This window comes from Cotesia glomerata, linkage group LG5 (genome assembly GCF_020080835.1).
Source record: "Cotesia glomerata isolate CgM1 linkage group LG5, MPM_Cglom_v2.3, whole genome shotgun sequence".
Taxonomy (NCBI): domain Eukaryota; kingdom Metazoa; phylum Arthropoda; class Insecta; order Hymenoptera; family Braconidae; genus Cotesia; species Cotesia glomerata.
The window spans coordinates 25,779,689-25,807,364 of record NC_058162.1 but is presented as its reverse complement, the minus strand read 5'-3'; the positions used below and the strand labels follow the sequence as shown (position 1 = coordinate 25,807,364).

Sequence of the window (27,676 nt, the reverse complement as noted above, 5' to 3'; positions counted from 1 at the left end):
ATAAAATAAAAAAAAAATATCAGTAAACTTCAGTGTCTTAACAGTGAGGATCTTCCTTAAACAATCAGTGCAATGGCAAGCATCCATCTTTAATTTAAGCGTGAGTAATTTTTAAAAAATAAATCTAGAAAATTTAAATATTTTAATCTATAAAAATATTATTTTCTTATTATTAAATTTTGACTTTTTAAAAGATAATTTTGGGTGAAAAATAAAAGTGACATTTAAATAAAAAATTAGACAAGCTTCGGCCAGTCTATCGTTTTACACAACAACGACAGGTCTAATAATAAATAAAAAAATAAATGAAGCCACTTCAGATCCAAATTACTGTAATACTGTTATACAGTAGAAATATATATCCAAATAAAAAAACGTTTTTTTACAAAGTGACCTAGTGAGTCTTAGGATTAAATAATATTACTTTAATTGACATACTCGCTTGCCATTTGTCTGAAACCTGCTCAGATTTATTTATTTATTATCTTTACTTTATAAGTATTAGATATGTAAGAATGTACCGACCCGGAACTTGTTAGATTTTTTAACAATTGTAACACCGATTGAAAAAAATTCATTTTTGGAGTCATCCAAATAACAGATTATTTTTTACATACTTTAAAATCCACGCGAATAACGTTTTAAATAAATAAAATTAATTAAGACCAAATATTTACTCGCAGGCAAGGCAGACAACGAGGTAGTTTTTTTTTTTAAACGTTATTCGCGGATGTTTTTTTTTTACAAAACAATTAATTGATTAATAAAATTTTTGGTAAATATTAAGTTCATGATTATTTTTATTACCGAAAATAAAAGTACGGATTTGCACTTTTTACTCAAATTAATTAGCTGTAGCCGAGTGAAAAAATCTCAAGATTGAATTGCAGGCGAGCAGGGTTCGAATCCTACCGGTGGTTAATTGAATCTAATAAAAAAAAAATTTTATTAACAGTTTTTCTTTTTTATAAAATTAATATTATTAGTAAAAATTAGTAAAAAAAAAAATAAGAAAATAAAATTACAAGATTAGATTACAGAAATCTTATCACTTTGCTACTACATACAAATTTAATAACTTAATTACTTATTTAAACAATGTTAATCTTTTTTTTTTATAATTAATATTTAACTTAATAATTACCAAAATTAAATAATAAAAAATAATAAATATTATGTATTTGTTCTGGGATTAAAAAAAATAAATCCGGGATCCGTCGACCTGTCATTGCATGTGTCCACAAGTAATTGACAATAATGACATTAAACAATTAAATAAAAAAATTAATGGTTTAAATTTTAGATCTCACGGCGAAAAAATTGGTCCAAATTAAATTTTGCAAAAAAAATTTCTTATCATTTTTTTGTACAAGGTAAAAGCCCCAATTATTGACAGAAGTCTAAATATTGACACCCTAAATTATTTTTAAATTTATTTAATCATCTGTAATAAGAATCACTATCAAATAAATTTTTAATTAAATTCTAATTAATTAAAAAATTGAAAAAAATTACTGTCAGTTCAAAATATTAAATATTAATTATTAAAAAAAAAAATAAAATTACCACCAGTTGATCAAACCAGCTTACGAATATTTATTTTCTTAACAACTTTGATTAAAAAAGCATTTTTTTAAATGCCAAGTTGAAATTCATTTCTTCATCTAATAATATCATATTTTTTTTTTTTAATTAACAATATATAAAAAATTTATAAAATTGAATAATCGAAATTAATTGTCTGCTTTATAATATTTAAATAATGGGTGTCAATAACTAGTTGATAATTTTTAAGTTGAATCTCATATTGACAGCCATTCAACAGCACTATCACACCTTTTTTTGACTTTAATCGAAAAAATTAACTGTAAGAGTTTAAACTCTTTTGATTAGATAAATTATTTTTAAATAAATTTTTATATTTTTAAAAGTAATTAATTATTTATGGAAATTATTATTAATAAACTTTAATAAAATTGATTACTTAATAGAGTAAAAGACCCAATTATTGACAGGGTTTTAAATATTGACACCCTAAATTATTTTTAAATTTATTTAATCATCTGTAATAAGAATCACTATCAAATAAATTTTTATTTAATTATAATTAATTAAAAAATTGAAAAAAATTAGTTCAAAATAATAAATATTAATTATTAAAAAAAAAATAATACCACCAGTTGATCAAACCAGCTTACGAACGTTTATTTTCTTAACAACTTTGATTAGAAAAGCATTTTTTTAAATGCCGAGTTAAAATTCATTTCTTCATCTAATAATATCATATTTTTTTTTTTTAATTAACAATATATAAAAAATTTATAAAATTGAATAATCGAAATTAATTGTCTGCTTTATAATATTTAAATAATGGGTGTCAATAACTAGTTGATAATTTTTAAGTTGAATCTCATATTGACAGCCATTCAACAGCACTATCACACCTTTTTTACTTTAATCTAAAAATGAACTGTAAGAGTTTGAACTCTTTTGATTAGATAAATTATTTTTAAATAAATTTTTATATTTTTAAAAGTAATTAATTATTTATGGAAATTATTATTAATAAACTTTAATAAAATTGATTACTTAATAGAGTAAAAGACCCAATTATTGACAGGGTTTTAAATATTGACACCCTAAATTATTTTTAAATTTATTTAATCATCTGTAATAAGAATCACTATCAAATAAATTTTTATTTAATTATAATTAATTAAAAAATTGAAAAAAATTAGTTCAAAATAATAAATATTAATTGTTAAAAAAAAACTAATACCACCAGTTGATAAAACCAGCTTATGAACGTTTATTTTCTTAACAACTTTGATTAGAAAAGCATTTTTTAAATGCCAAGTTGAAATTCATTTCTTCATCTAATAATATCATATTTTTTTTTTTTAATTAACAATATATAAAAAATTTATAAAATTGAATAATCGAAATTAATTGTCTGCTTTATAATATTTAAATAATGGGTGTCAATAACTAGTTGATAATTCTTAAGTTGGATCTCATATTGACAGCCATTCAACAGCGCTATCACGCCTTTTTTACTTTAATCTAAAAATGAACTGTAAGAGTTTGAACTCTTTTGATTAGATAAATTATTTTTAAATGAATTTTTATATTTTTTAAAGTAATTAATTATTTATGGAAATTATTATTAATAAACTTTAATAAAATTGATTACTTAATAGAGTAAAAGACCCAATTATTGACAGGGTTTTAAATATTGACACCCTAAATTATTTTTAAATTTATTTAATCATCTGTAATAAGAATCACTATCAAATAAATTTTTATTAAATTATAATTAATTAAAAAATTGAAAAAAATTACTGTCAGTTCAAAATATTAAATATTAATTATTAAAAAAAAATAAAGTTACCACCAGTTCATCAAATCAGCTTACGAACGTTTATTTTCTTAACAACTTTGATTAGAAAAGCATTTTTTCAAATGCCGAGTTTAAATTCATTTCTTCATCTAATAATATCATATTTTTTTTTTTTAATTAACAATATATAAAAAATTTATAAAATTGAATAATCGAAATTAATTGTCTGCTTTATAATATTTAAATAATGGGTGTCAATAACTAGTTGATAATTTTTAAGTTGAATCTGATATTGACAGCCATTCAACAGCGATATCACGCCTTTTTTTTACTTTAATCTAAAAAATTAACTGTAAGAGTTTGAACTCTTCTGAGTAAATAAATTATTTTTAAATGAATTTTTATATTTTTAAAAGTAATTAATTATTTATGGAAATTATTATTAATAAACTTTAATAAAATTGATTACTTAATAGAGTAAAAGACCCAATTATTGACAGGGTTTTAAATATTGACACCCTAAATTATTTTTAAATTTATTTAATCATCTGTAATAAGAATCACTATCAAATAAATTTTTATTAAATTATAATTAATTAAAAAATTGAAAAATTACAGTTCAAAAATAATAAATAATAATTAAAAAAAAATGAAGTTACCACCAGTTCATCAAATCAGCTTACGAACGTTTATTTTCTTAACAACTTTGATTAGAAAAGCATTTTTTCAAATGCCGAGTTTAAATTCATTTCTTCATCTAATAATATCATCTTTTTTTTTTTTTTTAATTAACAATATATAAAAAATTTATAAAATTGAATAATCGAAATTAATTGTCTGCTTTATAATATTTAAATAATGGGTGTCAATAACTAGTTGATAATTTTTAAGTTGAATCTCATATTGACAGCCATTCAACAGCACTATCACACCTTTTTTTGACTTTAATCGAAAAAATTAACTGTAAGAGTTTAAACTCTTCTGAGTAAATAAATTATTTTTAAATGAATTTTTATATTTTTAAAAGTAATTAATTATTTATAGAAATTATTATTAATAAACTTTAATAAAATTGATTACTTAATAATAAGTTTGGATAAATAAGAATAAGCAGATGATTCTATGCATGCCTAGTATAGGTGTGAATAATTGGGGTGAAGGTATGTCAATAATTAGATCAATCAGTTTTTGAACCTGCCAATAATTGGTGTATCCGGATAATCTATTTAATTATTTAAAATTAATTAGTAAATATCAGTGATTATCATTTTAAAAAATTTGATTAATAAAAACATTACTTGTGACATTACCACAAACAAAATTCAACGACATTGGTATTTTATTGCTTAAAAAAAATCAATTCATAACTTTGTCTCTTAGTGTGAATAATTGGGGCTTTTATCTTAATATTTTTTCCGTTATTTAAAAATAAATATTTATAATAAATAATTTAAATTTTTTTTTTTTTAATTTGTTTAAAGTCGCATAAACTACTAAGGTCATGAGCGACTACGGTAGGGGGTAAACTTTTGAGATTGGAACTCGTTTTATTTTTTTGGCTGAGCAGAATAATACACTTAAATATTGAAAATATTCATTGGTGTACGCCGGGCTCGAACCCGGTCCAATGCTTTGGTAAGCAAGGGCCGGATCCGATAGGGCTACTGCGCGCCTAATTTAAATTGTAGCTCATAAAAACCTTTATTTTAAAATTACGGCTTTATTGGTCCTAAGAAAAAATTATAAGACATTTTTTTTACAAAATTAAATTTTTAATTTTTTTTATACGCCCAATATTTCCGCCTTAATCTCAAAAATTCGACACCATTAATTATTATTTTGAATTTAATAAAATTTTTAAAATAAAAAAAAATCAGGTAGCCACGGTAGCCCAATGGTCTAAAAATAATTATTTAAATAAATAATTTTGTCATTGGACCCTTTTAGTTAATTTTACATTACCTCCAACAAAACAAACAAAATCTCAAGATTATTTTTAATAATCAATTTAACAATGTTAATGTAACCATAGGGATACACAAACGCTAAACGCTAACAAATAAACTTATAAAATATATTGATAAAAAATAGTAATACAAAACTTAATAACAAAAACTGCCAGTGATTGATTCAAGTGTCAAGTTAATTTTAAATATTTTAAGTGATCGAAGGCTTTGTAAAAAGAGTTTTATCAATTATCTGTTCATAAATAATTATTTATCTATGCACACCTTGGTACACTCAGCTTACTTTACCATTATTATTATTATTATTATTATTATTATTATTATTATTATTATTTTAATCCAACGTTCAAATGTTAATACTTAAATAATTTAATCCTTGTATACAAAACTAAAGTTGTTCAGCACAAGTCTGCGCTAAATTTAGAATACACGATTTATTTGTTATTTATTAGTTTTTTAATAATCATTAGTCATTAGTCTTTTTTTCCTGAAGAACACAATGTTTATTCCTAAACGTTGTTTTCAATTATCACAAATTATTATTCCTCGTACCACAAACTTTGTTTTATTTATTATATTTTTTAGCATTTATTGTATTTAATATTCAACAGGACTCTTCCATTCAGTACTTTTTAAATAAAAGCTTGCCTTCAATTTTTCAAATTTCGCATCACGTGACAATCGAATCCACCGTTTGCTTGATAATGTTTTTATTAGGCTTACAAAACTCCCCAGCCGAACGCTTTCGATCTCTCCCGAGCTGTTTTTCTTGTATAAAAAATTTTTTAATTAAAAAAAATCAAAGAAAATAATTTATTTAAGGTAAAAGCCCCAATTATTGACAGGGGTTTAAATATTGACACCCTAAATTATTTTTAAGTATATTTAATCATCTGTAATAAGAATAACTATCAAATAAATTTTTATTAAATTATAATTAATTAAAAAATTGAAAAAAATTACTGTCAGTTCAAAATATTAAATATTAATTATTAAAAAAAAAAATAAAATTACCACCAGTTGATCAAACCAGCTTACGAATATTTATTTTCTTAACAACTATGATTAAAAAAGCTTTTTTTTTAAATGCCGAGTTGAAATTCATTTCTTCATCTAATGATATCATCTTTTTTTTTTTTTAATTAACAATATATGAAAAATTTATAAAATTGAACAATCGAAATTAATTGTATGCTTTATAATATTTAAATAATGGGTGTCAATAATTAGTTGACAATTTTTAAGTTGAATCTCATATTGACAGCCAGTCGACAGCGCTATCACCCTTTTTTTTTACTTTAATCTGAAAAATTAACTGTAAGAGTTTGAACTCTTCTGATTAAATAAACTATTTTTAAATAAATTTTTATATTTTTAAAAGTAATTAATTATTTATGGAAATTATTATTAATAAATTTTAATAAAATTGATTACTTATTAGAGTAAAAGCCCTAATTATTGTTAGGGGTCTAAATATTTACACCCTAAATTATTTTTAAGTATATTTAATCATCTGTAATAAGAATAACTATCAAATAAATTTTTATTAAATTCCAATTAATTAAAGAATTGAAAAAATTACTGTCAATTCAAAATATTAAATAGTAATTATTAAAAAAAAAATAAAGTTACCACCAGTTCATCAAACCAGCTTACGAACGTTTATTTTCTTAACAACTTTGATTAGAAAAGCATTTTTTTTAAATGCCGAGTTTAATTTCATTTCTTCATCTAATAATATCATCTTTTTTTTTTTTTTAATTAACAATATATGAAAAATTTATAAAATTGAACAATCGAAATTAATTGTATGCTTTATAATATTTAAATAATGGGTGTCAATAACTAGTTGATAATTTTTAAGTTGTATCTCATATTGACAGCCAATCGACAGCGCTATGACGCCTTTTTTTTAATCTAAAAAATTAACTGTAAGAGTTTGAACTCTTCTGATTAAATAAATTATTTTTAAATAAATTTTTATATTTTTAAAAGTAATTAATCATTTATGGAAATTATTATTAATAAACTTTAATAAAATTGATTACTTAATAATAAGTTTGAATAAATAAGAATAAGCAGATGATTCTAGGCATGCTTAGTACAGGTGTCAATAATTGGGGTGAAGGTATGTCAATAATTAGATCAATCAGTTTTTTAACCTGCCAATAATTGGTGTATCCGGATAATCGATTTATGAATTCAAAATTAATTAGTAAATATCCGTGATTATAATTTTAAAAAATTTGATTAGTAAAAACATTACTTGAGACATTACCACAACAAAATTCAACGATATTGATATTTTATTGCTTAAAAAAAATCAAATCATAATTTCGTCTCTAATACCGTCAATAATTGTAGCTTTTACCTTACTTATGAAATTATAATCATTGTATTTATTGCCTTAAATGCACTTTGTTCCAAGCATAACCTCAAAAAATCTTCTTCGGTAATCTTCGGATAGAGTCGGAAATTTCTTTGTTCCGCTGGGCGAATTTTGCAAGCCAAGTACCATTGTAAAAAACTATCGAAATTTTTATTGTTTCCTTAATCACTCATCATTAAAATTCAATCGATCATTTTATTACTTATTTTATTTAATAATATTAATAATAAGTAATTAATCAACTCCTTTTTAATAATTCCTTATTTATAATTGTTATTAATATTAATATTAATATTATTATTATATTTACTTTGTTTAAATATATATAATTTTCATTATGAATTTTTGCACTGGGTTTCCTTGGGTAACTTCACAATGAAAGAGTCATGCACGCTTAGAGTTTATTCAAATCAGTCACCTTACGAGGTTTCTCAATCTTGTTGCTTATAATTATTAATATTATTATTATTATTAGTAGTATTGTTGTAACTATACTTATTATTAATTATTATTATTATTATTAATTATTAATATTATTATTGATTATTTAATAATTAATGATCCGCCGTAAGTTGACCGTGTAGAATAAAATAATAAAATAATATGAACCACTCACGTTGACGCAGATAAGGCTGCTAGGTACGGGTTGGGACTATGGATTTGGAGGTGGTGGTGTTGCCGACGTCGTGTGCGATGATGGTGACACGGTGCTTGTAACCAATGTTGAATTCGCCGGCTGCTGAAGTGGCAGGAAAGCTGACGTCAAACTTGGTTTCAATTGAAAATTAACGCACGGCTTCGGGCAGTAATCTAACTTGCTGATATCAATCATCGGTCGTCTAAATATTAAGTTTTTTATTATTATTATCAATCATAATAACCAAAGTTAAATTATTATTATTATTTTTATAAAATTTTAATCTTTAATAATAATAATAACTAGCGACTTGAAAAATATAAATAAATAAAATTTTGCTTTATTAAATAATGATTTTTATTGAATTGCACTGTAATTTCTTAAATATTGACGTTTTTAAAGATATAAGCTCATCTTGATGTTACACTCATCAAGAGCTTTCATTTGAGTACCCACATGCATTTTTCATATATTTTTCATATATTCATATATATAATATATATAAATATATAAAATATATGGAAAATTGATGTGGGGGCTCAAATGAAAGGTCTTGATGAGTATAACATCGGGATGAGCTTATATCTTTAAAAATGTCAATAATTAAGAAATTATATTGTATTTTGTCGACTTATGATGTTTTTAAAGATATAAGCTCATCTCGATGTTACACTCATCAAGAGCTTTCATTTGAGTACCCACATGCATTTTTCATATATATCATGTATATAATATATATAAATACATAAAATATATGAAAAATTGATGTGGGTACTTAAATGAAAGGTCTTGATGAGTGTAACATCGGGATGAGCTTATATCTTTAAAAATGTCAATAATTAAGAAATTATATTGTATTTTGTCAACTTATGATGTTTTTAAATATATAAGCTCATCCTGACGTTACACTCATCAAGAGCTTTCATTTGAGTACCCACATGCATTTTTGATATATTTTTTATATATTCATATATATAATATATATAAATATATAAAATATATGAAAAATTGATGTGGGTACTCAAATTAAAGCTCTTGATAAGTGTGACATCAGGATGAGCTTATATCTTTAAAAATATCAATAGTTCACAAGATACAAGTTCATTTCTTAATTATGTATTTAGTAACGATACCAAATTTAACCATAAAAACTCATTTTATCATAGTCATTTAAATAAATTATTTTGAATACATTTTTCAAAAATTTAATTAAAATAATTTTTTAAATATTCTACTCAATTATTAAATAACTATTAATTTATGTTAAATAATTAATATAATATATATTTTAAAGATATAAGCTCATTCTGATGTTACACTCATCAAGAGCTTTCATTTGAGTACTTACATACATTTTGATATTTTTTCATATATTCATGAATATAATATATATAAATATATAAAATATATGAAAAATTGATGTGGGTACTCAAATGAAAGGTCTCGATGAGTGCAACATCGGGATGAGCTTATATCTTTAAAAATATCAATAGTTCACGAGATACAATGTAATTTCTTAATCATTGACATTTTTAACATATAAACTCATTTCGATGTTACACTCATTGAGACCTTTCATTTAAGTACCCACATGGCATTTTTCATATATTTTATATATATGGTATTTGTGAAATATACAAATATATAAAATATATGAAAAATTGATGTGGGTACTCAAATGAAAGGTCTCGATGAATGTGACATCAGGATGAGCTTATATCTTTATAAATGTCAATAGTTCACAAGATACAATGTAATTTTTAATCATTGACATTTTTTAAGATATAAACTCATTTCGATGTTACACTCATCGAGACCTTTCATTTAAGTACACACATGGCATTTTTCATATATTTTATATATATGGTATTTGTGAAGTATATAAATATATAAAATATATGAAAAATTGATGTGGGTACTCAAATTAAAGCTCTTGATAAGTGTGACATCAGGATGAGCTTATATCTTTAAAAATATCAATAGTTCACAAGATACAAGTTCATTTCTTAATTATGTATCTAGAGATATTTTCAAATGCAGTCTAAATGCTTATCAAAATAAATAGACTGTAATAAATTTTGCTTATTCTCTTAATAATATAGATAATAATAATGAATTGAAAAATTTACATTGTTATTGTTGTTATTATCATCACTAGTATTATTATTATTATTAAATAAAATTTAAAAATAAATTATGTAAATATTTATATTTATTTTATACACACCTAACATCCTCGGTGAATTTCATATTAACTTTTTCGCAACCATCAGGAGGTTCTCGTGCAAGGAACCTATTGATGTGTGGTGACGTACCTAAACGTCCTTCTCTCTCTTGTTCCGGAGTTGATCCGCGACTCCCACCTGATAAAAAAAAATTAATTAGTAACACTGTAATCAGAAGACAATAAAGAAAAAAACTACGCAAATACATCCAAATTTTTATAACTAAATTAAATTTAATTAATTAAACATATCTGTAATTTTAGACATGCAATCTGTGAAATTAAGTTTTTACAAAAAAAAATCATGCAAAGAAAAGTGATGAATTGGAGGATCGAGCGAACCTTGAGGAAGATCACTAGGTGGACGAGAAGTATCCATAAGACCTGGTATCAATGGTGACTCGGAATTCCTAGATGGAGGGCCTGTATGTTTGCAATACAAGTCGCATCATCCGTTTATTAGTTAGTTATTTTATAATCGCGAGACATGCATGTACAATTATTAATTTTTGCATTTAATTAATAATAATAATTATTATTGTTAAATTTTTTAAATTATGGCGAAAATATTTGTGGTATAAAAAAATTTTTCTAAATAAAAGTTCAATATTTAATTTTGTAAAAAAAAATGTAATTTTATTTTTAGGAACAATAAGAAAGCTGTAATTAAAAAATAAAGATTTTTATGAGTTAAAATTTGAATAATTAATTACAAATCTTTATTTTTAAATTACTGTAAAATATTAGTCGTATAAAAAAATTATGATATTTTTTTTATAAAATTTAATTTTAAAGAATTTTTGTTTGAAAAATTTTTTATAGGACCAATATTTTGGCCGTGAGATCTAAAATTAAAAATAATAATAAAGTTAGCCGACGTTTTTAATTTTTTGATTTTTTTCTTATTGGAAAAATTAGAAGAAAAAAATATTTTTTAAAAAATGCACTTTCAGTTTTTTAAGTTTATTAAAAATGAAATTTCTTTTTTTGTAATAAGGTAAAAGCCCCAATTATTAACGCTATTAGAGACAAAGTTATGATTTGATTTTTTTTAGTCAATCAAATATCAATATCGTTGAATTTTGTTTGTGGGAATGTCTCAAGTAATGTTTTTACTAATTAACTTCTTTTTTTTAAATCATAATCACTGATATTTACTAATTAATTTTAAATAATTAAATAGATTATCCGGATACACCAATTATTGGCAGGTTCAAAAACTGATTGATCTAATTACTGACATACCTTCACCCCAATTATTGACACCTATACTAAGCATGCTTACAATCATCTGCTTATTCTTATTTATCCAAACTTATTATTAAGTAATCAATTTTATTAAAGTTTACTAATAATAATTTCCATTAGTGATTAATTACTTTTAAAAATATAAAAATTTATTTAAAAATAATTTATTTAATCAGAAGAGTTCAAACTCTTACAGTTAATTTTTCAGATTAAAGTCAAAAAAAAGCGTGATAGCGCTGTCGACTGGCTGTCAATATGAGGTTCAACTTAAAAATTATCAACTAGTTATTGACACCCATTATTTAAATATTATAAAGCATACAATTAATTTCGATTATTCAATTTTATAAATTTTTCATATATTGTTAATTAAAAAAAAAAAAAGATGATATTATTAGATGAAGAAATGAATTTAAACTCGGCATTTAAAAAAAATGCTTCTCTAATCAAAGTTGTTAAGAAAATAAACGTTCGTAAGCTGGTTTGATGAACTGGTGGTAACTTTATTTTTTTTTTAATAATTACTATTTAATATTTTGAATTGACAGTAATTTTTTTCAATTTTTTAATTAATTGGACTTTAATAAAAATTTATATGATAGTTATTCTTATTACAGATGATTAAATATATTTAAAAATAATCTAGGGTGTCAATATTTAGACCCCTGTCAATAATTGGGGCTTTTACTCTAATAAGTAATCAATTTTATTAAAATTTATTAATAATAATTTCCATAAATAATTAATTACTTTTAAAAATATAAAAATTTATTTAAAAATAATTTATTTAATCAGAAGAGTTCAAACTTATAGTTAATTTTTTAGATTAAAGTAAAAAAAAAAGCGTGATAGCGCTGTCGACTGGCTGTCAATATGAGATTCAACTTAAAAATTGTCAACTAGTTATTGACACCCATTATTTAAATATTATAAAGCAGACAATTAATTTCGATTATTCAATTTTATAAATTTTTCATATATTGTTAATTAAAAAAAAAAAAGATGATATTATTAGATGAAGAAATTAATTTAAACTCGTCATTTAAAAAAATGCTTCTCTAATCAAAGTTGTTAAGAAAATAAACGTTCGTAAGCTGGTTTGATGAACTGGTGGTAACTTTATTTTTTTTTTAATAATTACTATTTAATATTTTGAATTGACAGTAATTTTTTTCAATTTTTTAATTAATTATAATTTAATAAAAATTTATTTGATAGTTATTCTTATTACAGATGATTAAACATATTTAAAAATAATTCAGAGTGTCAATATTTAGACCCCTGTCAATAATTAGGGCTTTTATTTTAAATAAATTTTTTTTTTCTAATTAAAAAATTTTTAATTAAAAGCAATATTTATATTATATGACTTTGCAAGCGAAACAAATTTACTCAATAAAATATTTATTAACTGTTAATAAATATTTGTTAACCATTAATAAATACTTAACTATTAATAAATGTACTTTTCTCCCAAACAAATGTTTATTGAATGTTAAAAAATATTTATTAACATTTAATAAATTAAATAATTGTCTTCAAATAAATTAAATTATTAATAGTTAATAGTTAATAAATCCTTCTATCAGTGCACAGATATCACTGAGTATAATCTAGGATGATATCCAGTGTCATCTTGATTTTTTTAGTGTACAGTTTTTAACAAATGAAATTTGTTTTTTTCTTTTTCTTCAATAAAAAAAATTCTAAAAATTTTTAGATGTCGGCTCACTTAATTTTGATATATTTAAATTATCAATTTTTGAATTTTGGCAAAAATTTAGTTAGTAATTTTTAGAGTAGAATTAAACTAATGACCCCAAATAAAAAAATTTTATTTAAAAATTTAAAGAGTGAGGTCACTATGGTTAATGACATTTAATAAATAAAATCTTTTTTAGTAAAATAGAGATAAAGAGTGTTGTGGAAGGAGGTAGAGAAGATATGAAGATTATGAGATTATTAAACGTCTGAGATGTCCCATGACACGTGTGACATTAATATAAACAGCGAGGATAATTTACGTAACGGTAGTGAGTGTTTTGGATCGATCGTGTATGAAATACGTAAATGTTGCTTTGGGGTAGTATAGACAGAGGAGATATAAAGAGTAATAGTGAAGGAGAGAGAGGGGTATCGTATTATTATGTGTCTAACGCCCGGAGAATAGTATATGAGTATGAGAGGTGACAATTACCTGAAGAATACGAACTGGAGGGAAGGTCTGTTGCCGGCGTCTGCGTGTTTACACTCCTGGTTTGTCTTAGGAGATCTGCCAGAGGTGCTCGGTGACCTTCTGGAGTTATTTGTTCCCGGTATCTCGCGTACTGTTAAATTAACAAGTTTATCATTTAATTATTTTGTCCAATTAGTCAGATAAATTGTTTTAATTACTATTAACTACCTTATCTTCGACAGAATGCTCTTCATTAGTGTTGGATGTTGATTTTAATACCAGTCCTTCGATTTCTTGGTTTAAACCTTCTATAGAGGAACGCATCGGCGGCCTCATTGGTTTCATTGGTATGTTCATTGGGCTTGCTTTTGTACTCAGGCTGAATTGGTTTTCTATATCAAAACATTTTTTATTAAATGCTATTTTTTTTTTTTTTTATTAAAAATTTGTAAAAAAGGTAAATTATACTAAAAAAATTTTTTAATTAATTTTAAAGCAAAAATTATTAAAAAAAAAATGTTTTATTAATTTTAAAATAAAAATTTTAAAAAAATGTTAATTATTAACAAAAATTATTAATTAATTTCGAAACAAAAATTAAAGATAGTTCTTTAATTAATTTCAAAGGAAAAATAATTTTAACAAAATTTAATTCATAATTTTTAAGAAAAATATTTTTAATTTCATCTAAAAAAAAAATTTAATTTAGAATTTGTAAGAAAAATAATTTTTAATTAATTTTGAAGCAAAAATTAATTTTAAAAAATTTTTTTCATTAATTTTAAAATAAGAATTTTAAGAAAATATTATAGCTATAAGAAAAAATTTTTAATTAATTTTGAAACAAAAATTAAAGATAATTCTTTAATTAATTTTAAAAGAAAAATAATTTAAACAAAATTTAATCCATAATTTGTCAAAAAAATAATTTTAATAAAATTTATTTCATAATTTTTAAGAAAAATAATTTTAATACAATTTTTTATTTTTTTCTATTAAAAATTTATAAAAAGTGTAAATTACATTGAAAAAAATTTTTTAATTAATTATAAATAATTTTTAATCAATTTTAAAACAACAATTATTTCTAATTAATTAAAAAAAAATAATTTTAATAAAATTTAATGAATAATTTTTAAGAAAAATAATTTTAAGACAGAAAAAATTATAAAAAAAAAATAAAACTTACGAATTGAGGTCTGTGAACCAATACTCCCCAGCATAACCGTATGATCACCAGGAAGTGCCGGTGGAGGACCTCCCGGCATAATTAACCCAAAAGCAGCAGTTCTTTCTCTGCTGCTACTGCTTTCTTTATTCGTCCTCTGCAATCTGTACCCCCAAAACAAAACCAATAATCACTCTGAAGATTTACCATCATAATTTAACATGAAACTAAAATTACCCGACAGCGAAAAATTTTCATTTTTTTTTTACTAATTAAATTAGCTATAAAAAAATATTTAAAAAAAATTGCACGTATAGTTTTTCAAATTTTTTACATGAGCAATTTTTTCTTTTAATTTTTTTTAAATAAAAAAAAGTTTGAAAATTGTTAGCTGTCTGCTAAACAGCGAAAAATTTTCATTTTTTTTTTATTAATTGAATTATCTATAAAAAAATATTTTTAAAAAATTGCACGTATAGTTTTTAAAATTTTTTACACGTGCAATTTTTTCTTTTAATTTTTTTAAAATAATTTTATTGATAAAAAAATTTTTGAAAATTAGCTGTCTGCTAATTATGACACTGCAGTTAGCAAACGTCTAAAAATTTTTGATTTTTTTTTTTATTAATTAAATTACAACTAAAAAAAAATGTCTAAAAAAATGCACTTATAGTTTTTCAAGTTTTTTACATGTGTAATTTTTTTAATTTTTTAATTGAAATTTTTTCACTAAAAAATTTCTAAAAATTTTGAAATGTCGGCTAACTTTATTTTCATCTGCTAATTTTATTTTCATTAATTTAACTCCTAAAAAAAAACAGATTCCTCACCTGTGACGAATGAACTTCTCCATGGGTACCTTATCCATAGGAATCTTCTCCTCAGAAGCCTCCTTCTCCTGATGTCTCGTGTGAAGTTTCCTGGGCTCATTTTGCTGATACCACTCTTCAGTCTGGGTGGATTTATCAACAACCAGTAGCGCGGGGGGTATGTAAGAGTAGTCGCGAGGCCACTGTCCCTTCAAGTAAATAGTGTCAAGGGATGCTGTCCTTCTAATATTTTGGTTGCCGCTCAATCCATCGCTGCAGCGTCCGCTGAGTGTCTTTGACTTAGCTGCAAGGTTACAAATAACTATTAGCGATAAATCTAGATCAAGGAATTGGAAACCGAGCCAACAGACAATTATTCGGCCTCCAATTTTGACTAAATAAATTAATTAAAAAATAATTAAATTAAAACCTTTGTATGACAGAGAGCCAGGACTCCGTTGTCCAGAAGACGCCGAAGTCTCAGGAGAGATCCTAGACCGCCAAGCATTTGAATTAGTCGGTGATACTGTTGGACTGTTGCTGTTGCTCTTCTTGAGATTGCTTCCTTGTCGGCTTTGCCTCAACAACGAGCTTACCGGCAAGGTTGCTCGCATCGGGCCTTGCTTTGTTGTCGAGCATGGCGACGATTTACGCATTCGTTGTGATCCCGACATTATTATTCACAATTGTAATTATTATTACACCACATATATTTTTATTTATTGTTTTTGTTGGATAATAATAGATAGAAATTTAAGTTTGCATCCAACTTTAATTGATAATCGTTCTTACACTAACCAAACTGCCAATTTAATATTGTGTACCGAAAAGTATAAAAAAATAACATGAAAATTAATTTACCAGATATTTAAAAATTAAAAAAAATTTTTTAACAAATAAATTATGGCAAAAAAAATTAGAAAAAAAAATTGACATGTAGAAATTTTAAAAAACAATTTTTTAAGATATTTAAAAATTTTTAGAATTTTTTTTGTTAAAGAATTATTGCAAGAAATAAAAAAAAATTTTTTCATTTGTTAAAAACTTCAAAAACTATAAGGCAATTTTTTAGTTATAATTTAATAAATTAAGCAAAATAAAAAAATTAAATATATTGGCTAATTTTATTATGATTCATAAAAATGACACTGAAATTAGCAGACGTGTAAAAATTTTATTAATTAAAAAGATATTTATAAAAAATTGCACTTATAGTTTTTCAAGTTTTTTACATGTGAATTTTTTTTTTAATTTTTTAATTGAAATTTTTTCAATAAAAAGTTGCTAAAAATTTTAAGATTTTTTTTTTATTGAAAAAATTATGTAAAAAAAATGTCACTTGTAAAAAACTTGAAAAACTGGCAGTGAAATTTTTTAAAAATATTTAATTGTTTTAATTGAATTATTAAAAAAAAATCAAATAATTAAAAACGTCGGCTAACTTTAGTATCATAAAAATGACACTGAAGTGAGAAGACGTGTAAATAATTTTGATTTGTTTTTATTAATTAAATTACAACTAAAAAAGAAATTTCTAAAAAATTGCATTTATATTTTTTAAAGTTTTTTACATGTGACAATTTTTTTTTGTTTAATTGAAATTTTTTCAATAAAAAATTTCTAAAAATTTTGAAATGTCGATTAACTTCATTTATAATAATAAAATTAGCCGACATTTTTGATTTTTTTATTTTGCTTAATTATTAAATTATAACTAAAAAATATTTTTAAAAAATTGCACTTATAGTTTTTCAAGTTTTTTAAAAATGAAAAAATTTTTTTTTAATTTTTTTGTAATAATTTTTTAATAAAAAAAATCATAAAAATTTTTAAAAGTCGGCTAACTTTATTTTCATTTTTCAATAATACTAAAGTTAGCCAACAATTTTAATTTTTTGTTTTTTTTAATAATTAAATTGAGAACAAAAAAATACTTTTAAAAAATTGCACTTGCAGTTTTTAGTCTTTTGCAAGTGACACTTTTTTAAAATAATTTTTTCAATAAAAAAAAAATTTTTTAATTTTTAAATGTTGACACTTAATTTTCATATGAAAATTAAATTAACCATTTAAAAATTTATATAATTTATTTTATTGAAAAATAATTAAAACAAAAATTATCCCATGTAGAAAATTTTAAAAATTATATGTGGAATTTTTTAAAAATTGTTTTTTAGTTCTAATTTTTAATTAATAAAAAAATTCAAGAATTGTTGAGTGTCGGCTAACTTAATTTTTATATTTTGATGAAACTGAAGTTAGCAGACGTCTAAAAATTTTTGATTTTTTTTTATTAATTAAATTACAACTAAAAAAAAAATTTCTAAAAAAATGCACTTATAGTTTTTAAAGTTTTTTACATGTGACAATTTTTTTTTTTTTTTGTTTAATTGAAATTTTTTAATAAAAAATTTCTTAAAAATTTTGAAATGTCGGCTAACTTTATTTTTATTAATTTTCATATAAAAGAATAAATAAAAATAAATGTAAAATAAAAAACTAGTTGGAGTTGGAGCGGGTCCCGCGAGTGGGACCAACACACGCAGCAGGACAAGGTGAAGGCGAGCGGTGGTGGAGAGCAGAGGAGAATGCTGAATATGAAGGAGGAGAAGCCAACACACGGCACACAATCACGTTCACCACAATATATCTATATATCTATATATCTATATATATATATATATAGATATATATATATATACGCTGGACTTTTATGTAGATATATATGTACATATACCTGTATATAGATAGAAATATTATTTAAAAGGCTTCACATCACTAAAACGGTCCTTCAGATCCACAAAATAAAATAATTAAACGGAGTTATGAAATATTTTAGCGGAGTACTCACTCTCATAAATTAATTACCGTATACGATCACCGTAAACACAGCACAGCACACATTACTCGGTATGTACTCGAGGCTGGAGGGTAGCCGGGAGTTAAATAAAGCTCCAGGAGCCAGGAACCTGAGACGAGAGGATGTTTTACTTGGAGGCAGCCATCGGGACTGGGAATACTGGGATCACTGGTGATTTAACGACTCGTAGACCCGACGCCAGTGCTAGTACGCTAGCTTGGAGCTTGGTCTTGGTCTTGTCACTTGCAGTAAGCAGTATTCTTGCTGCTGCTTCAACACGCACGTCACGTGACCCGAGACAGGACGGCCATTGGTGCTCGGCGAGCCTCCAAAGAGCGTCGTACTACGCTGGGGCCGCGTTCCATTCACTACCACCGTACTCTCAACGTACGAGAGTGTAAGAGCTCGTTGTCTTGCTTTGGTGCTAGTTTCAGAGCACACGGTGTCTTGCTTTACAAGCTGTCTTCATCTCCGCGCTTTGTCGAGACGATTTTGCGCACCAAACCTTTAAATATGTGGTGCTTTTTAGTTTTTATGGTGATTTAGTAGTTACTTTTTTGGGGTTTCACTTTTTTGCTGCTTGATAATGTTTTTACGAAAATTAAGTTAGCCGACATTTCAAAATTTTTAGAATTTTTTATTATTGAAAAATTGATTACGAAAAAATTAAAAAAAAATTTTCACCTGTAAAAAACTTTAAAAACTGTAAGTGCAATTTTTTAAAAATATTTTTTTGTTCTAATTTAATTATTAAAAAAAAATCAAAGCATTAAAAACGTCGGCTAACTTTAGTATCATAAATTAATTTAATGAAAATTAATTTTGCAGATATTTAAGAATTTTTCTAATAAATAAATTACTGCATAAAAAAATAAGAAAAAAATTGACATTTAGAAATTTTAAAAATTAAAAATGCAATTTTTTAAAAATAAGTTTTTGGAACGAATTTTTTTGTTAAATAAAAGTAAAAAATGGTTAAGTGACAGCTAACTTTAATATCATTTAATTTAGCATATATTCAATAATTTTAAGAATTTTATAACAAATAAATTATGGCAAAAAAAAATTGACAGAAATTTTAAAAAATTAAAAATGCAATTAAAAATTTTTATAATTTTTTTTACTGAAAAAAATTATTACAAACATTAAAAAAAAAATTTGATATGTAGAAAATTTGAAAAACTGTAAGTGCAATTTTAAAAAAATATTTTTTAGTTCTAATTTAATAAATGAAGCAGAATCAAAAAATTAAAAATGTCGGCTAACTTTATTATTATAATAATTTTTTTTAACAAATTTTTTTGTTAAATAAAATTAAAAAATTGTAAAGTGACAGGTAATTTTAATTTTACAATGTTTTTGGTGAGATGAAAAATTTTTTTGGAATGACACTGACGACAATTTTTAAAAAAATTTTATGATAATTAATTTAGCAGATATTTAATAATTTTTAGAATTTTTTTTAACAAATAAATTATAACAAAAAAAAAATATTGACATGTAGAAATATTAAAAAATTACAAATGCAATTTTTTTTAAATATTTCTTTGTTCTAACTTAATTATTGAAAAAAAATTAAAAATGTCGGCTAACTTATTTAGTATTATAAAATTTTTTTTTTATTATTTTAGAGCGATTTAATGATTAAAAAAATTTAATTAAAGAATTAAACTTGTAAAATTGATAATAAATAAAAAAAAATATTGACATGCAGAAATATTAAAAAATTACAAATGCAATTTTTTAAAAATATTTTTTTGTTCTAATTTAATTATTGAAAAAAAATCAGAAAATAAAAAATGTCGGCTAACGCACTTTAGTATTATAAAAATTTTTTTATTATTATTATAGAGCGATTTCATTATTGAAAGAATTTAATCAAAGAATTAAACTTGTAAAATTGAAAAAAAAAAATGACATTTTAGTTAGCAATCATTGAACAATATTTTAATTTTATTTATCAAAAAAATTTGTTCCAAAAAATTATTTAAAAAAAATTGCATTTTTTATTTTTTAAAATTTCTACATGTCAACTTTTCTTTATAATTTTTTTTGCCATTATTTATTTGCTATAAAATTATTAAATATATGCTAAATTAATTTTCATAAAAAAAATATTGAAAATTTTTAAATGCTTTTTTTTTTATTGAGATTTAATGAAAAAATTAAAAAAATTGACAGTTGTCAGCTAACTTCACTATTATTTTATTTATTAATTTTTGCTTACACTTTTTTTCAAATTTTTTGGTGATGTCGATGAAAAATTCAAAAAATTTGATAAATTATTGTTTAATCTATTAAAATTGAGTAATAAATATAATTAAAAATATTTTTTTAATGTATTTTCAATTTTTTTAGACAAAAGTTTGCTTGTCAGCCAAAAATTTTAAATGTTTAGTTCAAAATCTTCCACCAGAGGGCTTTTAATTTTTAGTTCTCATAGCCGCCGCAAAAGGCGCGAAAGTACATGTTGAAAGATTTACCTCGAGATTTTGCTTAGGTAAAAAATAAAAATTAATGTTTCTTTTGTTTTATAATAATAATTTTTATTTTATAATGATTATCAAATTGCCATTTATCAACTAATTGAGAATATTTTGTGTTACAGATCTGCTATAATTAAATACGTGTCTTATATTTCTAAATTTGTTATTTTTGTTATATATTCTTCTTGTCAACCGATAACATTTAATTTATTACCAGTAAAAAATGAGTGATTTACCGTACAGAGTTGATTATCCCTCGGCTACTTTGAAAAGACGTGAAAAAATGTGCCACTATTCCCATTGTAAGAAATGTATTCTTAAAGATTCGTTGAGAATCTCGATAGTTTCAAAGGTAATTTGTGTTTCTTTTTTAGGTTAAATAAAAACCGGCTTTTTAAATAATTTAATTTTTAATGACCATTAATTTAGTAGATATTTAATAATTTTTTTAATTTTTTCAACAAATAAATTATAGCAAAAAAAATTGACATGTAGAAATTATAAATGTAATTTTCTAAAACGTAGAAAAAACTAATTTTTCAGAAAAGATTTATTTATTTATTTATTTATCAAATAAAATTAATAAACATAAAAAAAAAAATAAAAGTGACAGCGAACTTCAATGTCATTAATTTTTAACATAAGTAATTATTATAACTTAATTTTTTTTTTAAATAATTTTAATTTTAATAGTTTGAAAATGAATTATACTAAAGTTAGCCTACGTTTTTAATTTTTTATTTTTTTTTTCATTAATTAAATTAGAACAAAAAAATAATTTTCAAAAATTGCACTTACAGTTTTTCAAGTTTTTTACAAGTGACATTATTTTTTTAATAATTTTTTTAATAAAAAAAAAATCTAAATTTTTTTATTGAAAAAATTTCAATTAAACAATTAAAAAAAAAATTGTCACATTTAAAAAACTTGAAAAACTATAAGTGCAATTTTTTAGAAATATCTTTTTGAAAGTGTTTTTTAATTTTTTTTTGTAATAATTTTTTCAATAAAAAAAATTCTAAAATTTTTCAGATGTCAGTTAACAATATTCATTGAAAATGATCTGTTTTTATAGGATGCGTGTCCTGGTGATGGACAGTCACAACTTTTTCACCCAGAATGTTTCTTCAAGACAGTCGAAAATCCACAAGTTGGAGATTTTGACAATTTTGAAAATCTGAAATGGGAAGATCAGAAGTTTCTGCAGGAATTTATCGGTAAGATATTTATGAAATAAATAAATTTATCAGCATAGTCCTTACCGTGGATATTTTTCAGCTAAACAAGATGAAAATTCAGTAACTAATTCAGTAATTTATAGAAAAAAAGAATTTAGCCTCGAATATTCAACATCGAATCACGGAAAATGTTTAAGTTGTGAAAAAAGAATCGAAAAAAATAGCGTAAAAGTTTCTCTAAGTTCCAAAAGTTTGAAACACGAAAAAATCTATCATTCTTTTCACTGGGAGTGTTTTTGCTATTTGCCAGAGTTCAACCTGTTCGCAAATACCAGTGAAATTTCTGGTTACAACTCTTTGAAGCCCAAAGACCAGCAAACTCTGGCAAGACCAATAAATATGAAAACCGGGAATCTTCATTCATCAGAAATGGCTGATCAAAACGATAAATTATTTGCTGTAATAAATAGTTTGCAGCCGTTGAAGCGTATGGATATAATAGACCTTCTAACGCTTAACAATCAGTTCATTACTGATGAGAAGGACGTAACTGAATTGAAAAATATTCTAGCCGACAGACTGGTCTTCGGAGCTCTGGATCCTTGCCCTGAATGCTCGGGACTGTTGAACTTCAAGTCCGGCCTGGGCTATCAATGCACTGGTCAGTTCAGTGAGTGGTGCAAATGCAGTGCCGTTTTTTTAGATCCTTCAAGATCCAAATTTGTAGTTCCCGATAATATAAAAAAGAAGTATGAGTTCTTGAAAACTTTCAAGCCTTGTGTTCAACGGAGACTTATAAAAGTATCAGCGCCTTCTGATATTGTCAATGCTGATGGTTTTGATATAAAATGCAAACGTCCACTGCGTGGAATGCATTTTGTGATCGACGAAAATTTAAAAAATTTAGAACATTTGGTGGAAGATATCACGAAATTAGGCGGGCTTGTTGTTGATGAGATTCATGAAAATTTGGCAGCTGTCATCGCTGATAAATCACATTTTAAGAAAAACTCTGAGGTAATTTAATTTTTATTAATCTATATACTGAATAAAAAATAAAGAAAATTTTACCTTTGGTGTAGTCATATGATGAAATGAGTCTTGAAAATAATAATTAGGATCATTGGAAAGGAGACTTGAATTGGTGTCTTTTGAATGTTTCATTTCCTTTTCTAAAATAGTTCATTTATTATGATAAATTATCTTGTGAACTATTGACATTTTTAAAGATATAAGCTCATCCCGATGTTACACTCATCAAGAGCTTTCATTTGAGTACCCACATCAATTTTTCATATATTTATATACATATTATATATATGTATACATAAAAAATATATAAAAAATGCATGTGGGTACTCAAATGAAAGGTCTTGATTAGTGTAACATCAAGATGAGCTTATATCTTCAATAACATCATTAGGTGACAAGATACAACCTCATTTCTTAATTATTGACATTTTTAAAAATATAAGCTCACCCCGATATTACACTCATCGAGACCTTTCATTTAAGTACCCACATCAATTTTTCATATATTTATATATTTTATATATATGTATATATGAAAAATATATAAAAAATGCATGTGGGTACTCAAATGAAAGCTCTCGATTAGTGTAACATCGGGATGAGCTTATATCTTTGAAAACTTCAATAGTTAAAAAAGTACAGTGCAATTTAACAAAAGGCATTATTTGATAAAGCTAAGTTTCATTTATTTATAGTCCACAAGTCACGGCAGTCACGTAGTGACTGCCTGCTAGTAAGACTCAAAATTTTTAATAAATCAATTTATTAAAAAGATTCTTAAAACAAATAATTCAAAAATTATTTTCTTTGACCAAGTACTTATAATCTACAAATAATTTTTTTAATCCTTGAAAAAATTAAATTTTCAATTATAAATTTTAAGAAAGTTTTTAATTAAAAAATTATTTTTAAAAAGTCCTTTAAATATGTACAATGTCATAAATATTAAAAAATCATAACCAAAATTTTCTTATTCCCCGTAAAAAAAAAAAAAAATAATTACTTACTGTTTACAATTCTGCAGGTAATGAAAATGGCTAAGGAATATAATATCCAAGTAGTCTCAGTAGATTTTATAAAAGAAGCCAAAAACTTTATCGACACACCAGTTTCCTTGATAGTCGATAAAAATTTTTCCTCTTGGGGAGGTTCTCCGAGTAAGCGATTAGCCACCACAATCTCTAAATCCGTAAAATTTGAAGACTTGGAGGACAACATGTCTCCGGATACGAAAAAACACTTAGAGAATTTCACCGTAGACGAATATAACAGCGAGAAGTTTTCAATTACTCTAGCCAACATTGAAATAGGAGCTAATGTGAACAACTATCTCAAGATCCAGGTGTTAAAATCTCCGTCTAGAAATGACCCAAAGGGATATTTAGTGCAAAGTTGGGGCAGAATTGGTACCAATATCGGCGGGTCTAACTTGGAACAGTTAAACTTACAAGAGTGCCGTAATTTATTTAAGCAACTCTACTGGTCGAAAACCGGAAACTCTTGGAAGGCCAGAAATAATTTCGTTAACTTCGTTAAGAAGCCAGGAAAAATGTATCCAATTGAAACAGTGACTGACAAACCAGTGGAGGTGCAGTTTAGCATTGGAAGTGAAAAAAATCCCGTAACTCGGCTTCTGATGTTGATTTTCAACGTGGAAAAAATGTCTGAGGTTTTGAGAGAGTGCAAAATTGACACGACCAAGATGCCTTTGGGGATGTTGGAGAGTAAAATCATGGACAAGGCTTTTATAATCTTGGGAGAGTTGCAGACATTTATAAAAAACTCAGATCGTCAGAGAATAATTGAAGGATCCAACAGATTTTATGCGTTAATTCCTCAATCATTTGGACTGACCAGTCCGCCGATTCTGGACACTCTGGAGAAGATTCGGAGCATGTGGGACATGACTGACTCGTTGAAGCAAATAGCAATTGCCTATGAAATGTCCAAGAACTCAGTGGTGAATGATCATCTCCTGAAGCTTGGAGTCGACATTGCACAATTGGATGCTAATAATGAAATCTACGCGGTTATACAAACTTATTTAAATAACACGCACGGAAATACTCACAATTATCGGTTAAAAATTGAAGATATCTTTAAAATAAAACGATCTTGTGAAGATAATTCGTTTAAGCGGTACTCAAATTTTAAAAACAGAAGACTATTGTGGCATGGCTCGCTTTCAACTAATTTTGCTGGGATTTTGTCACAAGGACTGCGCATAGCGCCTCCAGAGGCTCCTTCAAGCGGGTACATGTTTGGTAAGGGCGTTTATTTTGCTGAAACTGTCACTAAATCAGCCAACTACTGCCGATTGTCTTACAACAATCCTACTGGCCTGCTCCTACTCTGCGAAGTCGCTCTTGGGGAAATGTATGAGAAGATTTACGCTGAGTTTATTACCCAGCTTCCGGAGGGAAAGGACTCCGTTTGGGGCAAGGGTTCCACTTATCCTGATCCTCTGGATGTTCATGTTTGCCAGGATGGTGTCATCGTGCCGTATGGTAAGCCTGTTTGCGATAATACTTCTGGTTTTAAGCTTTATTACAATGAATTTGTTGTTTATAATGTTGATCAGATTAGGATTAGATATATTGTGCGGGTTAGGTATGATGGTCAGTTAGTTAGGTGACAATTGATTGTTTTTTGTGATACTAGATTACTATTGCTGGTATTTATTATTTAATATGGAAAAGTATTATCTTCATCAACAGTCAATTTATAATAAGTATTTAATAAGCATGATTGAGAAATATTAAGTATTTATGGATAATTAAGAAATAACGTATCTTGTGAACTATTGAGGTTTTTAAAGAAATGAGCTCATTTTGATGTTACACTCATCGAGATCTTTCATTTGAGTACCCACATCAATTTTTCATATATTTTATATATTTATATATATTACATATATGGATATATGAAAAATATATAAAAAATGCATGTAAGTACTCAAATAAAAGCTCTTAATGAGTGTAACATGGAGATGAGCTTATTTTTTTAAAAACGTCAATCGTTAAGAAAGTATAGTACAAATAAACAAATATCTTGTGAACTATTGACATTTTTAAAGATATGAGCTCACCCCTACATTACACTCATCGAGACCTTTTATTTGAGTACCCACATCAATTTTTCATATATTTTATATATTTATATATATTATATATATGTATATATGAAAAATATATCAAAAATACATGTGGGTACTCAAATGAAAGCTCTCGATGAGTGTAACATCGAAATGAGCTTATATCTTAAAAAATGTCAATAATTAAGAATTGACCTGGTTTCTTGTGAACTGTTGACATTTTTAAAGACATAAGCTCATCCTTATGTTATACTCATTGAGACCTTTCATTTGAGTACCCACATCAATTTTTCATATATTTTATATATTTATATATATTATATATATAAATATATGAAAAATATATCAAAAAAGCATGTGGGTACTCAAATGAAATCTCTTGATGAGAATAACATCGGGATGAGCTTATATCTTTAAAAACGTCAATAGTTAAAAAAGTATAGTGCAATTTAACAAAAGCCATTATTTAATAAAGCAAAATTGTATTTATTTATAGTTCACAAGTTACAGCAGTCACATAGTGACTGCAAGGTTGCTAGTAATGAATTAAAAAAATTACAAATTTATTGTTATTAAGGCCAAGAAAAATAATGAAAATAATTATTATTTAAAATGAAAAATTGGCAATAATAATAACAACAATAATAATATTAATAAAATTAAAAAACATCTGTCAATTTTTTTAATTTTTCTAACAAAGTATTGCAATAATTGACAATATTATATAGCTTTAAAAAATCTGCCAATTATTTATTATAAATTAATTTATTTACCACGAATTTAAATGGTATTGACTGATATTAAATAAGAAATTATTTATGCAGCTAGAATTTTCTTTTTTTTTAAATAAAATGTAATAATTAATTTAAATTTATAGTATTAGGGAAAAAATATTGATCGTATAAAAAAAATCATAAGATATTTTTTTATAAAATTAAATTTTTGAAATTTTTTTATAGGACCAATATTTTTGCGGTGAATTTCTAAAATTTATAATAATTATTTTTTAATTTTAATAAAAATATAAGTACTATAATACAAGTTTTATTTTTTAATAAATTAATTAAG

The 27,676-nt window shown here is 24.3% G+C and overlaps 2 protein-coding genes across 3 annotated transcripts; one reads left to right on the top strand and one right to left on the bottom strand.

Moving 5' to 3' along the window:
- LOC123264977 (poly [ADP-ribose] polymerase-like) lies at positions 1 to 26,321 on the top strand. The gene is made up of 5 exons (XM_044728533.1): positions 1 to 100; positions 21,427 to 21,656; positions 22,380 to 22,521; positions 22,583 to 23,499; positions 24,539 to 26,321. The coding sequence occupies exons 2-5, from the start codon at positions 21,528 to 21,530 to the stop codon at positions 26,147 to 26,149; spliced, it is 2,799 nt and encodes a 932-aa protein (XP_044584468.1). The 5' UTR covers positions 1 to 100; positions 21,427 to 21,527; the 3' UTR covers positions 26,150 to 26,321.
- On the bottom strand, positions 746 to 18,944 carry LOC123264982 (protein FAM117B-like). 2 transcript variants are annotated; one of them, XM_044728543.1, is made up of 10 exons: positions 18,810 to 18,944; positions 16,389 to 16,760; positions 15,980 to 16,262; positions 15,171 to 15,313; positions 14,210 to 14,373; positions 14,003 to 14,132; positions 10,900 to 10,980; positions 10,561 to 10,696; positions 8,313 to 8,535; positions 746 to 928 (listed from the first exon to the last, which is right to left on the bottom strand). In XM_044728543.1, the coding sequence occupies exons 2-9, from the start codon at positions 16,630 to 16,632 to the stop codon at positions 8,349 to 8,351; spliced, it is 1,368 nt and encodes a 455-aa protein (XP_044584478.1). In that variant the 5' UTR covers positions 16,633 to 16,760; positions 18,810 to 18,944; the 3' UTR covers positions 746 to 928; positions 8,313 to 8,348. The 2 variants fall into 2 exon arrangements, with proteins under 2 accessions (XP_044584478.1, XP_044584479.1); XM_044728544.1 differs by lacking the exon at positions 10,900 to 10,980.
- Positions 26,322 to 27,676: the final 1,355 nt, after the last annotated feature.